General features: G+C 29.6%; 1 protein-coding gene across 1 annotated transcript; it reads left to right on the forward strand.

Annotated features, from left to right (window-relative positions):
• Nucleotides 1-7802: 7802 nt before the first annotated feature.
• On the forward strand, nt 7803-8336 carry LOC107941337 (protein MAINTENANCE OF MERISTEMS-like). Its single transcript, XM_016874893.1, has one exon. It carries the CDS (start codon nt 7803-7805, stop codon nt 8334-8336), a length of 534 nt encoding a protein of 177 aa, XP_016730382.1.
• Nucleotides 8337-13211: the final 4875 nt, after the last annotated feature.

Consider the following 13211-nt stretch of genomic DNA (forward strand, 5'->3'; position numbering starts at 1 on the left):
AATATAGATTTTTTAAAGAAGCATTGTAGATAATTTTGATTGATCAATAAAATGAGATCTCTCTTTGCTCTCTCATCCTCTTTATTTTTTACTTTCTGTCTTTTATTTCACAACACGTTATCAGTACGATTCTCTTTTATTTTATAATACGGTCACTCCAAATCTAATGCTCAAGTTGTTGTTGATTGCCTTCTAGAGTTATTGCAATTTCAATCTTCAATTGGGCATGTGTACTATGGATAATTGTTTTCCAAAGAAATTTATATAATCATTACGTAAGTGATGATGATGATGTAAAAGATCTTCAGTTATATTTTATTATGATTATTTATTATATCATGTTTATTATAATTGGAAACTAATCATGACAATATGAATAGATAGATTCTGAATTGAAATTCACGTATGTTTGCGATGGTGATTATGAAATAAATAATCAATAGATACATTTAGAAGTCTGGCCTACTAGATTTGTTGCACTCCCCAAAGTGTATGCAAACATAAAGAAAATAAAATATATAATTATGAACCACTAAAAGTGGGAACATAGTAATAAATAAGAGAACAATGAAAGTTCTCAAAATAACTGTTCAAAAGGTAAAGATAACTTATGTTATCAATGTAATATGAAATATTATTTGCCACATATAACGTATGCCCAAGTATTTTTGTTTCTATTAATATTTTTTGAGGAAGGATGTGAGAATATAGTAATGAATTCTATCATTACAGATAGAAAATATTTATCTTATTTGGTATTGAAATAAACAAATATTAATCCAATATTTGATAGTACAAAATTAGTTAAAAGATTCATAAGAGCTAATATATAAATATCTAAAAAGTACAAAATTTGTGATGGTTAATGCATTAGTTTTAAAAGATATTCATTATAATGAATATCATATTGAGATTATGAATAAAGAAAATATTATATTTCATATGAATCACTATTACTATAAATATCTATTTTGAAAGGATAAAAAAAGGAAGGATTAAGTTATTGATTACTCTTGTTATTAAATTGAATTGACTGGGACTATCTTTGTGATCTTCTTTTGTTATCATCCACATTAAACGGTTGAAAGTAAAATATTTGACTGTAAAAGATCTACTTATGAGCAATAGAATATGGTAATTCTATCTAAAGATCGTTATGGTTGGATACACATGAAGTTGCAAGTATTTTTTCAAAAAAATTGTGAGTATAACTCTACAGTATTCAAAGTACGTTCTCAATTAAAATTACGTGGAAAATTATTACTGATAAGAACTTACAAGAGAGAAAACTTATGTATGAAAAGTCATTGGCTATGTACCTGTTTTACACCTGAAAAATAAGATTTACTCTCAAAGTTTGCTATTAATATATTTTGATTGGATTCAAAGTCTACTACGGAGTTTAATTTGCTTACTTCTTTAATAAAATCGTCAAAACTCAATGCAGAAAAAAAAATGTACATCTTTAAATATTAAATCAACTGATATATGGTTTAAATATTTGAGATGATCTTCTTTTTAAGTTTTGATTACAAGGGTTACATATTGTTTTAAACATCTCATTTGTTCATGAAAATGAATAATTAATTGATTTATTTATGTCACTATAGTAGGTTTTATAATTTAATATTTTTGACTAAAACATATCTAGTATGTAAATTTGTGTTAATAAACCAATGAATTTTATGGTTATTCAAATTTGATTCAGTTCAAATAATTGTTAAAGGTAGTAGTTCATACATTTTATATTATTCCATGTGTTAATTATTTAGAGAAATGACATTAGCAATTGTAAATGAAAAGTTCTATGAGCATGAACAGTTGGATTTTGAATTAGACTTCATGCATGTTTACAATGATGGTTATGAAAGGAAAAAATTGCTAGCTTTTCATTATGTCATATTTTTATGTTTGAGATGTAACTTTTATTGATATATTTAATTTAGGCTTGTTTCTATACATGACCTAGTCAGTTATTCTTGGTAATTAATTGATTATGCAAAAATCTTATGAAAAAGATTTTAAAAGTATTTTGAATTGATCTCATATCTCATTATGGCTAAACAAAATAACGAGTTATTTGTTTCACCAGTTTTGCTCTATTCCCTGAAGTGAATGTAGTAATTCATAACAGTTATGAAAATTTAACTTATTGTCATTATTGACAAATAGATAAGAAGAAGATGGATGATTCAAAATATCGCCAAATGTTTATTCTTAGTACAGAATGTTCAATGATTTATATTAATTTATCATTCCTTGAAGCAGATGATATCTATATAATCTTATTAGTAAGAAATATGATATATACTTACATTATTGTTGTAATACCCCAAACCTGACCTAGACATTATGGTCGAATCTTTACAAATAAGGGTTTTGAATCCAATCTTATCATGTTAAAAAAATCCTTGTATAATTTATTACTAAAAGAGAGTGCACATTTGATAAAACATGTTACTATTATATTTAATAATGAAACCATCGACAATTTGCTCTTTTAGAAAACATAATTTGCAACGGAAGTTTTCAAAGTTGTTATATTGTGAAAACTGAGTTTGTATTTTCAACACCTTAGTTTGCGTAAAACCGTTGTTTCCATAAATTGTTTTGTTGTGCATCGCATGAATCTTAATCTAATCCAAAAACCAAAAACCAAAAACCAAAAACCAAAAGAAAACCAAAAGTCTAGAGCGTCCCATATTTACAAAACTCTCAAGGAAAACAAGAAAATTAAATAAACTATTAAGTAAAAACAGTTCACGGACTAGTGGTCACCGCTGAGCCTCCATCGCACCGACCAGCTTATGCCGGAGGATTACCTGGACAGAACAAACAAACAGATGTGAGTTTTAAAAATCTTAGTGTGTAACTCAATGGAAACTTACATGCATATTAACTTAGATTATCACATAACAGATCAGACATGCATATCAATCCTTAACAAAATCAGATTATCAGAAACATACAGATATGCAAAGTCCTAACCCTATCCTCTACACGCCATCTTCGACCATCCCAACACACCACGTGGGGTATAAAACACCCACCATCCTTACACACCACATAGTGTCTATAAGACACTTATCGGAATAGTTTGTAGTCGAGCTACCAGTATATTGGCGAAATGTTGCCTCACAGAACACTTCCTCCACATTTGCGAATCTCACCCTATATACAGATACAAATAACAGTAAAACAGATATTACAAAATTAACATGTCTCGCATGCTCATATACAAATATCATACATATTTATACAAAACAGTCAAATCATACATATTGGTTTTCTTAATAAACTAATCAGTCTATCAGATTAGCAGATCTCATGCATTAGGGTTTGTTTTACACTTACCGGCCCTACAGAAGGCTCACAGTCGATAGGAACGACGTGTGCAACCTTAGGAAAAAATTCTGAAATTTGGGCCTACATGCCCATATAGGCCCACACGCCCAAAATAGTCTTTGCTCGTATGGTCCATACACCCAAATCGGCCTAGTCACACGACCACACATACTTCCATCACACAGCCGTGTGCGACACATGGCCTACCACATGGCTAGGCACACGCCCGTGTGGCGTCGACAAGCCACTTTTTTGGCTTTCGTCGAACCTCGTTTTTTCGCGTTTTCGTTACACACCTAGTTTGATTTTGATGCTACAGTAATCTCGAAGCCTCTAAAACCTAAGACACAACATTCCAACGACTAATTTAACAATCAATCTAGGAATTCATCAATATTAAACCAAACAGCACGCACAAACTTACCGCCACAAACACGATCACACCCATAGATTAGACTGTTGGACCAGAAACCACTGCTGCATCGTCTTCTCCTACGCAATAGATTAACAAAACATTAACTTCCTTAACTTCACACCTTTACACTAATTCAAGTGGAAAGAAAAATCAAACTAAATGAACTTATACTTACCCAAACAAACTAGGAACAATTGAATTTTCGAACCCCAACAATTTGAACAATCGATTCTAAATAGAGAGGAACAAAAAAGCAAAAATAAAACACTAAGGAAAAGAGAGAAGGGGAGAAACTGATGTTAGAAAAATTTTGAGGAGAGAGAGAAGAGAAAAATAAAAATTAAAAATTAAAGAATATCCTAACTCCCCACTAACAACTAAATCCCACTAACACACACCCTGATCCTCATCCAACAACCTCAGAGTTTCAATTCCACTGAACCTCTATCAGACAACCGAAGCAAAAATTATCATCCATACTCATACGGGAATTCGAACACGAGACCTTAGGGCAAACTAACACTTTACTACTTGAACCAATAGGCTCATTTTGATATGATTTGTCTAAAAGTAAAATATATGCAAAACTGCCAAGGATAAGGCTAGGATAAAAAATAGCATAAATTTCCGGGTTTTTTTACTAATATAATATAAAAATAAACACTTAAATGGTACAAAGGAAAAACTATGGACGGAAATGGTATGGCCTGGGTGGTGCCGCTTCTGGCAGTGGCGTGACCACCCTGGAATCTGACACGAACAGTAAAAAAAATAATCAGTAAAAGTTGAAAAAAAATTGAAAACTAAAAAAAAAAAGCTGAAGCAGAAAACAGAAGCGGCACATGTAGAGGCCATGCAGCAGGCAGCACTGGTGGTGGGCCTGCCACAGGTGGCACCGATGGTGTCAGTGGCAGAGGCCTTTTGTTTTTTCTGTGTTTGGGATCATATATTATGGTCCCCAACTTTATTTCGAGAAGGAAGAAGGAGAAGAAAAAAAGAAAAAAGAGAAGAAAAAAAGAAGAGAAGAAGAAGAAGGAGAAGACGGAGAAGGAGGTAGCACTGGTGAGGGAAGAAAAAAGAAAAAGAAAAAGAGGAGAAGAAGAAGGAGAGAAGAAAAAAGAAAGAAAAAAAAGGTAATTTTTTTTAAGTAAGTAATTTATTTATTTTTGGTGTTAATATTATTGTTGATTGATTTTTATTTAATTCAGATTTAATTTTTAAATTTATTTTTTTAAGGTGTTGTTTGGTTAAAAAGAGATAGTAATGTATGTTTGTATTTGTTTTATATTTTCATTCATTCCTAATTTATTTTTAATTTTTATTGAAGTAAAAAAACCTATGTGTGTAATGTGCAAAGAACATTTTATTATTATTATTTTATATAATTTATTTGTTAAGTGTGTTTTAGGTTGATTAGATATATTTTTTATAAAATTTATTTGGCATGTTATATTCTGATTATTTTAATTTTTTTTATTTTTTATGTGATTGGGTTTTTATACTATTTTATAAAAATAGTATAAAAATAAAATACTAAAAAAATATCTTAATGAAAAAATAAAATACAAAAATAAATAAAATATGAAAAAAAATATTTTTTGGGGGGAAAGTGGTGCTGGCCGATTTTTTACTAAAATAATATAAAAAATAAAATATGAAAATAGTATATTTTAAAAAATAAAATCCAAAAATTTTAAAAATACAAATAAAGGGCCAAAATCAGGGTTATTTACTAAATTAATATAAAAAAATATTAAAATAATACATTGAAACATTATGTACTAAAATAATATAAAAAATAAAATATGAAAATAGTATATTTTAAAAAATAAAATTCGAAAATTCTAAAAATACAAACAAAGGGCCAAAATAAGGGTTATTTACTAAATTAATATTAAAAAACACTAAAATAATATATTTGAAAAATTATGTACTAAAATAATATAAAAAAATAAAATATGAAAATAGTATATTTTAAAAAATAAAATCCGAAATTTTAAAAATACAAACAAAGGGCCAAAATAAGGATTATTTAATAAATTAATATTAAAAAAATACTAAAATAATACATTTGAAACATTATGTACTAAAATAATATAAAAAATAAAATACAAAAATAATATATTTTAAAAAATAAAATCCAAAAATTTTAAAAATACAAATAAAGGGCCAAAATCAGGGTTATTTACTAAATTAATATAAAAAATATTAAAATAATACATTTGAAACATTATGTACTAAAATAATATAAAAAATAAAATATGAAAATAGTATATTTTAAAAAATAAAATTTGAAAATTCTAAAAATACAAACAAAGGGCCAAAATAAGGGTTATTTACTAAATTAATATTAAAAACACTAAAATAATATATTTGAAAAATTATGTACTAAAATAATATAAAAAATAAAATATGAAAATAGTATATTTTAAAAAATAAAATCCAAAATTTTAAAAATACAAACAAAGGGCCAAAATAAGGATTATTTAATAAATTAATATTAAAAAATACTAAAATAATACATTTGAAACATTATGTACTAAAATAATATAAAAAATAAAATACGAAAATAGTATATTTTAAAAAATAAAATCCAAAAATTTTAAAAATACAAACAAAGGGCCAAAATCAGGTTATTTACTAAATTAATATTAAAAAACCTAAAATAATACATTAAAAAATAAAAAAAAAAAAAAAAAAAAAAAAAAAAAAAAAAAAAAAAAAAAAAAAAAAAAAAAAAAAAAAAAAATAATACATTTGAAACATTATTTACTAAAATAATATAAAAAATAAAATACGAAAATAGTATATTTTAAAAATAAAATCCAAAAATTTTAAAAATACAAACAAATGGCCAAAATTAGAGTTATTTACTAAATTAATATAAAAAACACTAAAATAATATATTTGAAACATTATGTACTAAAATACTATAAAAAATAAAATATGAAAATAGTATATTTTAAAAAATGAAATCTAAAAATTTTAAAAATACAAATAAAAAGCTAAAATCAGGGTTATTTACTAAATTAATATTAAAAAACACTAAAATAATACATTTGAAGCATTATGTACTAAAATAATATAAAAAATAAAATACGAAAATAGTATATTTTAAAAAATAAAATTCGAAAATTTTAAAAATACAAACAAATGGCCAAAATCAAGGTTATTTACTAAATTAATATAAAAAACACTAAAATAATACATTTGAAATATTATGTACTAAAATAATATAAAAATAAAATACGAAAATAGTATACTTTAAAAAATAAAATCTGAAAATTTTAAAAATACAAACAAAGGGCCAAAATCATTGAATAAATAAAAATTAAGAATATTGCAACATAACCCCTTTTTGTTTTTCCATCTTTTTTATTTCCCAATGAATTTAATTAATTACATATTATAATATATTTTAAAATAATATTGAACAACTTATCATGTGTTTGTTTTTTAATTATTATTGCATCACTTAAATTATTATTATTAAATAAAAATTAATTTAAAATATATTGAACTACATGCCGAGTGTATTATATATATTATATTTTAAACCAAAATATTTTATTTATTATCATTTTAAAATAATAATAAAAATATTTGTATTTGAGTTGGATATATTTATTTTTTTAATGTAGTATAACAAAAAATATGTTGTCGAAAAAATTGTTTGGTATTTTTTTGTCATTAAAAGCAATATATAAAATTTAGTTATTCTAATAAATATTTAAAATCCATCAAACATTAAAATTAATAACCAAAATTTATTTTGGAATTACAGGCATCACAATGGCTTTATTGACTAGGAAAGATCCTCACATATGTGACACAATTAATAATATGGTAAAATATTGTTTTTTTATTCGCGATAAATATTGTTATTTGTTAATCACAGGTTCCATTTAAAAAAGATCCACGTAATTTAAGGAAATAAATTATGTTATTATAACTATTTTCTGTAATTTAACACTGTTAGGGCCCGTACCGCGTATTACGGGGCCGGGTGAATGGTTTAGGATATTCCCCGGATGCACTACTGATGCCCTACTTGGAGTTAGCTGGATTCAGGTCAGCAGCATTGACCTGGACGTTTGATTTGCGGAATGATTTAATGTCTGCATTGGTCGAGCGTTGGCGCCCGGAGACCCACACTTTTTATTTGTCGTGTGGGGAGTGCACTGTCACTCTAAAGGATGTTGCATTGCACTTTGGGCTCCCAATCGACAGGAGTGTCGTAATGGGCGTAAGTGCGATAGCTGAGCCGGTTACACTTTGTTATAGCCTACTAGGAGCCTCGCCCGACGATGATGAGTCCAATTTTTCAGATTTGAAATTTACATGGCTGAAAGCAAATTTTGAGCACTTATCAGTTAATGCCACTGAAGAAGAGTGGATGTGCGCAGCTCGAGCGTACATTATGCATATTATAGGGGGTGTACTGATGCCCAATTCGAACAACAACAGGGTTCATCTCCAGTATTTACCTCTATTAGCTGATTTGCGTAATGTTCGCTCGTATAGTTGGGGTTTCGCAATTTTGGCTATGTTGTATCATGAGTCTGGCAAAGCCTGATGCCGTAGACATAGGCGAATGCCTTATATTGTTACAATCATGGGCTCTTTATCGGATGCCATTCTTGACATCGGTTAGTCACCAACCATATGTATTTCCACTAGTTAATAGGTGATAAAATTTAACTTGTTATTAATTGACAATTTCTTTATAATGATACTATTCTAACGATACTATATTTACTTGAAAATTATTTTCATAGATGGAGTATTTATTCGGGTATCGAGAGGTCGTACACTGTCCTGATATCCACTGCAGTACAGCACTACCCTTGGTCCGTATCCACCACAGCATGACACTCCTCCCGGCTCAAGTTCATCGATGCCATTCGAGCCATATGATTTTTCTTCCATTTATCAGACACCCTCACCTGCGACTGAAAAGGATGTTGGTCATCGCAATCACCCACAACGTGAACGTCGACCTCTGCAGAAATATACCTTTAGAACCACACCATCGAACCATCAATTTTAGGGGTTTCTTGAGTTTTGATATTAAAAAGTTTGTATTTTTTGTATATATTTAATTAGATTAATTGGAACTTTGAAAAATGGAACAAAATTTGACTATAACATAAATTAGATTAATTTGGACATTTTGAACATTAAAGCACTAAAACTTGTAACAAACTTAGTCTTGTAATATAAATTGGAACAAACCTTAAATACATTACAACATTAATCTAATTAAATACATTAATCTAATTGGAACATTAATTAAACACATTACAACATTAATCTAATTGGGACAAACTTTGCAATATAATTTTTTTATATAAATTAAATACATTACAACATAAGCTTAATTCCTACCTGATCGTGACGATTGTCCAATATGATAGTTTCGTTGTAACACCCCGTACCCGAGACCGTTGCCGGAGTCGGACACGAGGGGTTCACAGACTAAATTCGCTTACTATCGCAGTCCATTTTAAAAATTTCCAGACAGCTGGCTAACTGTGTCACTGTCACCTTAAAAATCATATCTTGAGTTTCACAACTAGAAACTCAGTTTTGTGATTTTTCCCTGAAACTAGACTCATATGTCCATCTACATATTTTTTTCTAGAATTTTTGGTTGGGCCAATTAGTACAGTTTATTAGTTAAAATCTCCCCTGTTACAGGGTGCGACTACACTGACCTTCATGCATTACAATTCGTATATCTCCCTGTACAGGGCTTCAATACTGATGCCGTTTGTTTCTATAGAAACTAGACTCAGAGAAGAATCTATAAATATATGGCATGACTCCTAATTATCTCTGGTTAATTTATAATGAATTTCCAAAGTCGGAACAGGGACTCCAGAAACTGTTCTGGCCCTGTCTCACGAAAACCTAATTATCTCTTAACATACCACTCATATGACCGTTTCGTTTATTCCATATGAAAGTGGATTCATCAAGGTTCATTTAAATAATTTATTCACTATTTAATTCTATTCCTACTATTTTTAGTGATTTTCCAAATCTACATCACTGCTGCTGTCAGCATCTGCCTTTAAGGTAGACTTTACCTATTTCATAGTTTCCATGATTCAACTAGCCCTTTTAGCATAAATAGCACAAATTATGATAGTGATTGACCATTCCCATGGCCAATCCTTGTTAAGCATATCCACACCTCTCAATAACCATATCCATACTAAATGATTATAACATTATGCTCAAACATATATAAGCCATTTTCACATGGCTATCCAAAATTATACAAATCCAAAGGGTCCATGACCCACTACAAAAAGGGTAGTCCTATACATGCCATTTTCAGAGTTCAACCAAAAGTGTACCAAAAGGGCTTTGATAGTGTGGGCGACTTCGACTTCAATAATCCCGAGTCCGATAGCTGACGAACCAAAATCTATAAAACAGAGATTCAAAGAACGGAGTAAGCATTTAATGCTTAGTAAGTTTTAAGCAAGACAAAGTGTTCTCAATCACTATTATTGGTCATTCATTTCAACTGTTCGATGAAGTTAATCTAGAGCTTCATCTCGATCTATAATATCATTAAATGTAACACTTGGCTGCCACATATATACTTTCGAATAATAATGACCTAGATGGTCAAATATTTCCAAAGCACATTCTCACATTTGGAGTTATAATATTAATCACATTTACCTACATTTTTTATACTGATAATTCACCTCGAAATCACTCCACCGATGAGTAAGTAATACGTTCCTGAACATCTTGAATACATAATACTTATTTGATGGTAACTTAATGCAGATACTCAATATCAAAGTCTTACTTGAATCCTAGCATTTAGCCGTCGGGTCTTTAAAGCTCAGATATAGTACGCGCACGAAGCCTACGGACATTAATCAGGATAATATTCTCGCATAAAGCTTGCGGGGTTTTAACCCGGATATAGTACTGACACAATTGCCCTTCGGGACTTATCACATTTATACACTTTCACATCCATCACGTTGGCCACTCGGCCCTGTCACATATATACACTTTCACATTCATCACATCGGCCATTAGGCCTTATCACATATATACACTTTCACATTCATCACATCGGCTATTAGGCCTTATCACATATATACACTTTCACATTCATCACATCGGCCATTAGGCCTTATCACATATATATACACTTTCACATTCATCACATTGGCCATTCGGCCTTATCACATATATATACACTTTCACATTCATCACATTGGCCATTCGGCCTTATCACATATATACACTTTCACATTCATCACATCGGCCATTAGGCCTTATCACATATATATACACTTTCACATTCATCACATTGGCCATTCGGCCTTATCACATATATATACACTTTCACATTCATCACATTGGCCATTCGGCCTTATCACATATATACACTTTCACATTCATCACATCGGCCATTAGGCCTTATCACATATATATACACTTTCACATTCATCACATTGGCCATTAGGCCTTATCACATATATATACACTTTCACATTTATTCAAATATACTTCACATACCACATATACTATCATGTACAGACTTGGTCTTGGCCGAATCTACATCCATCACTTTCCAATGAATAATTCAATTTTACGCCATACTATCATTTCATGTTCGAATACTCATAAGCTTACAATATCACGATTTAGAATTCAAGTATGGGTTTAATCAATAGCTTATGAGCAACTAAAACAAGTTTTATCCATGTTTACAACAAAATCACATATTCACTACGAGCTGTTTTCCTGAGCAATGGTCACTAAATTATTTATAACCGGAGCTACAAAACTCCAAATCACTTGCCGTTAATTTTTCCTGAATATAGACTCGTATATCTTCCATCCATAAAATTTCCAGAATTTTAGGTTTGGCCAATCAATACCAGATTTTTCTTAAAGTTTCCCCTGTTTCACTGTTTGACTAATCTGACCACTCTTCACTACGAATCAAATTTCTCATTTTACAGAATTCAAAATGTGTTGTATTTGATTTCATTTGAAACTAGACTCATTAAGGAGTCTAAGCATATAAATTTTATCTTATAACCATTTTTGTACAATTTATAATGATTTTCTAAAAACAGAACAGGGGATTTCGGAGTCATTCTGACACCGTCTCACACAACTTTAAATATCTCTTTATAGGAAATTTGTTTGCTCACAAGGTCTCTTTTATAAGAAACTAGACTAATTAAGCCTTGATTACATATTTTATTCAGCCTATAATTCCACACCAACAATTTATAGTGATTTTCTAAAATCACGTTACTGCTGCTGTCCAAAGCAAATTATTACAATTTGCTCTTAACTTTCCAAGTCCGAACACATATGAACTTACCATTTGAGTTTAAGACATATCATGGCCACATCATATCTTATTAAATCAACTCATTATTTCCTATTATGATTGAATTTACTCAACGTTTAATCACTTAAAACTTACCTCGGAAGTGGTCGACGACTAGATATCCACGGCTATTTGTTTACTTTCTCTTTTCCCCCATCCGACTTTGATCCTCTTTGCTCTTAAGCTTAAGTAAAACAATAGATTTGCTTAAGTACTTAACCAATATTATTCACTTAACTATCACATTGGGCAATCACATATCATTTAATCTATATCTAAAACAATAGATTTCAATATGTATCATATTCGATAAAACATACCATGACTCGATTTCATGCTTATTTAATTTAGCTAATTTCATAGCCGATTAATCACCTTACCCCAACATTACTCAATGCCGAATATTAACCCAACATCACAAGCATAATCACCATGAAACTTACCTTGATACACATTTTATCCCATTGCCGAATACATATATATATATCACCAAACAAATTTTTATTCACATCTCTATAATTGATCATAATCAGACATTATAAACAAATCAACTAGTTTAGCATTCAAATTCTTCTAATCATTCCTCAATCACTTACTCAATGAACAATAATCCAAGCACATCAAAGCATAGTCGAATGTATCATTCTTCTTAAATTCATATTCGAACACTCAATTAAATACTTACAATTTAGCACTAATTTGGCATTTCAACATAGCCAATTGCCATTAAGCAATTAAGCCACAAATATTCAATTTTACCAAGCTCAACTCATCTATAATCAACCCTCAATACACCTAAGCATCAAAAACAACATCAAAGAAATACAAACATCCATGACCGAATGTCATCTTCATAAATTTACAAAAACATTTGCCATGAGTTAGCTTCTATACTTGATGACCACTCCAAGTATACAAAGACTTTCAATGAAAGAGCATTAACATACCTCTTCCTAAACATCAACCAACCCATCATGAAGCAAGAAAATCCTCTTCTTCTTCCTTCCTCAAGTCACGACAATAGGGGGAGCAAGGATGAGACAACTTTGTTTTCATCACCCCTCC

Source organism: Gossypium hirsutum, chromosome A01 (assembly GCF_007990345.1).
Source record: "Gossypium hirsutum isolate 1008001.06 chromosome A01, Gossypium_hirsutum_v2.1, whole genome shotgun sequence".
NCBI lineage: Eukaryota > Viridiplantae > Streptophyta > Magnoliopsida > Malvales > Malvaceae > Gossypium > Gossypium hirsutum.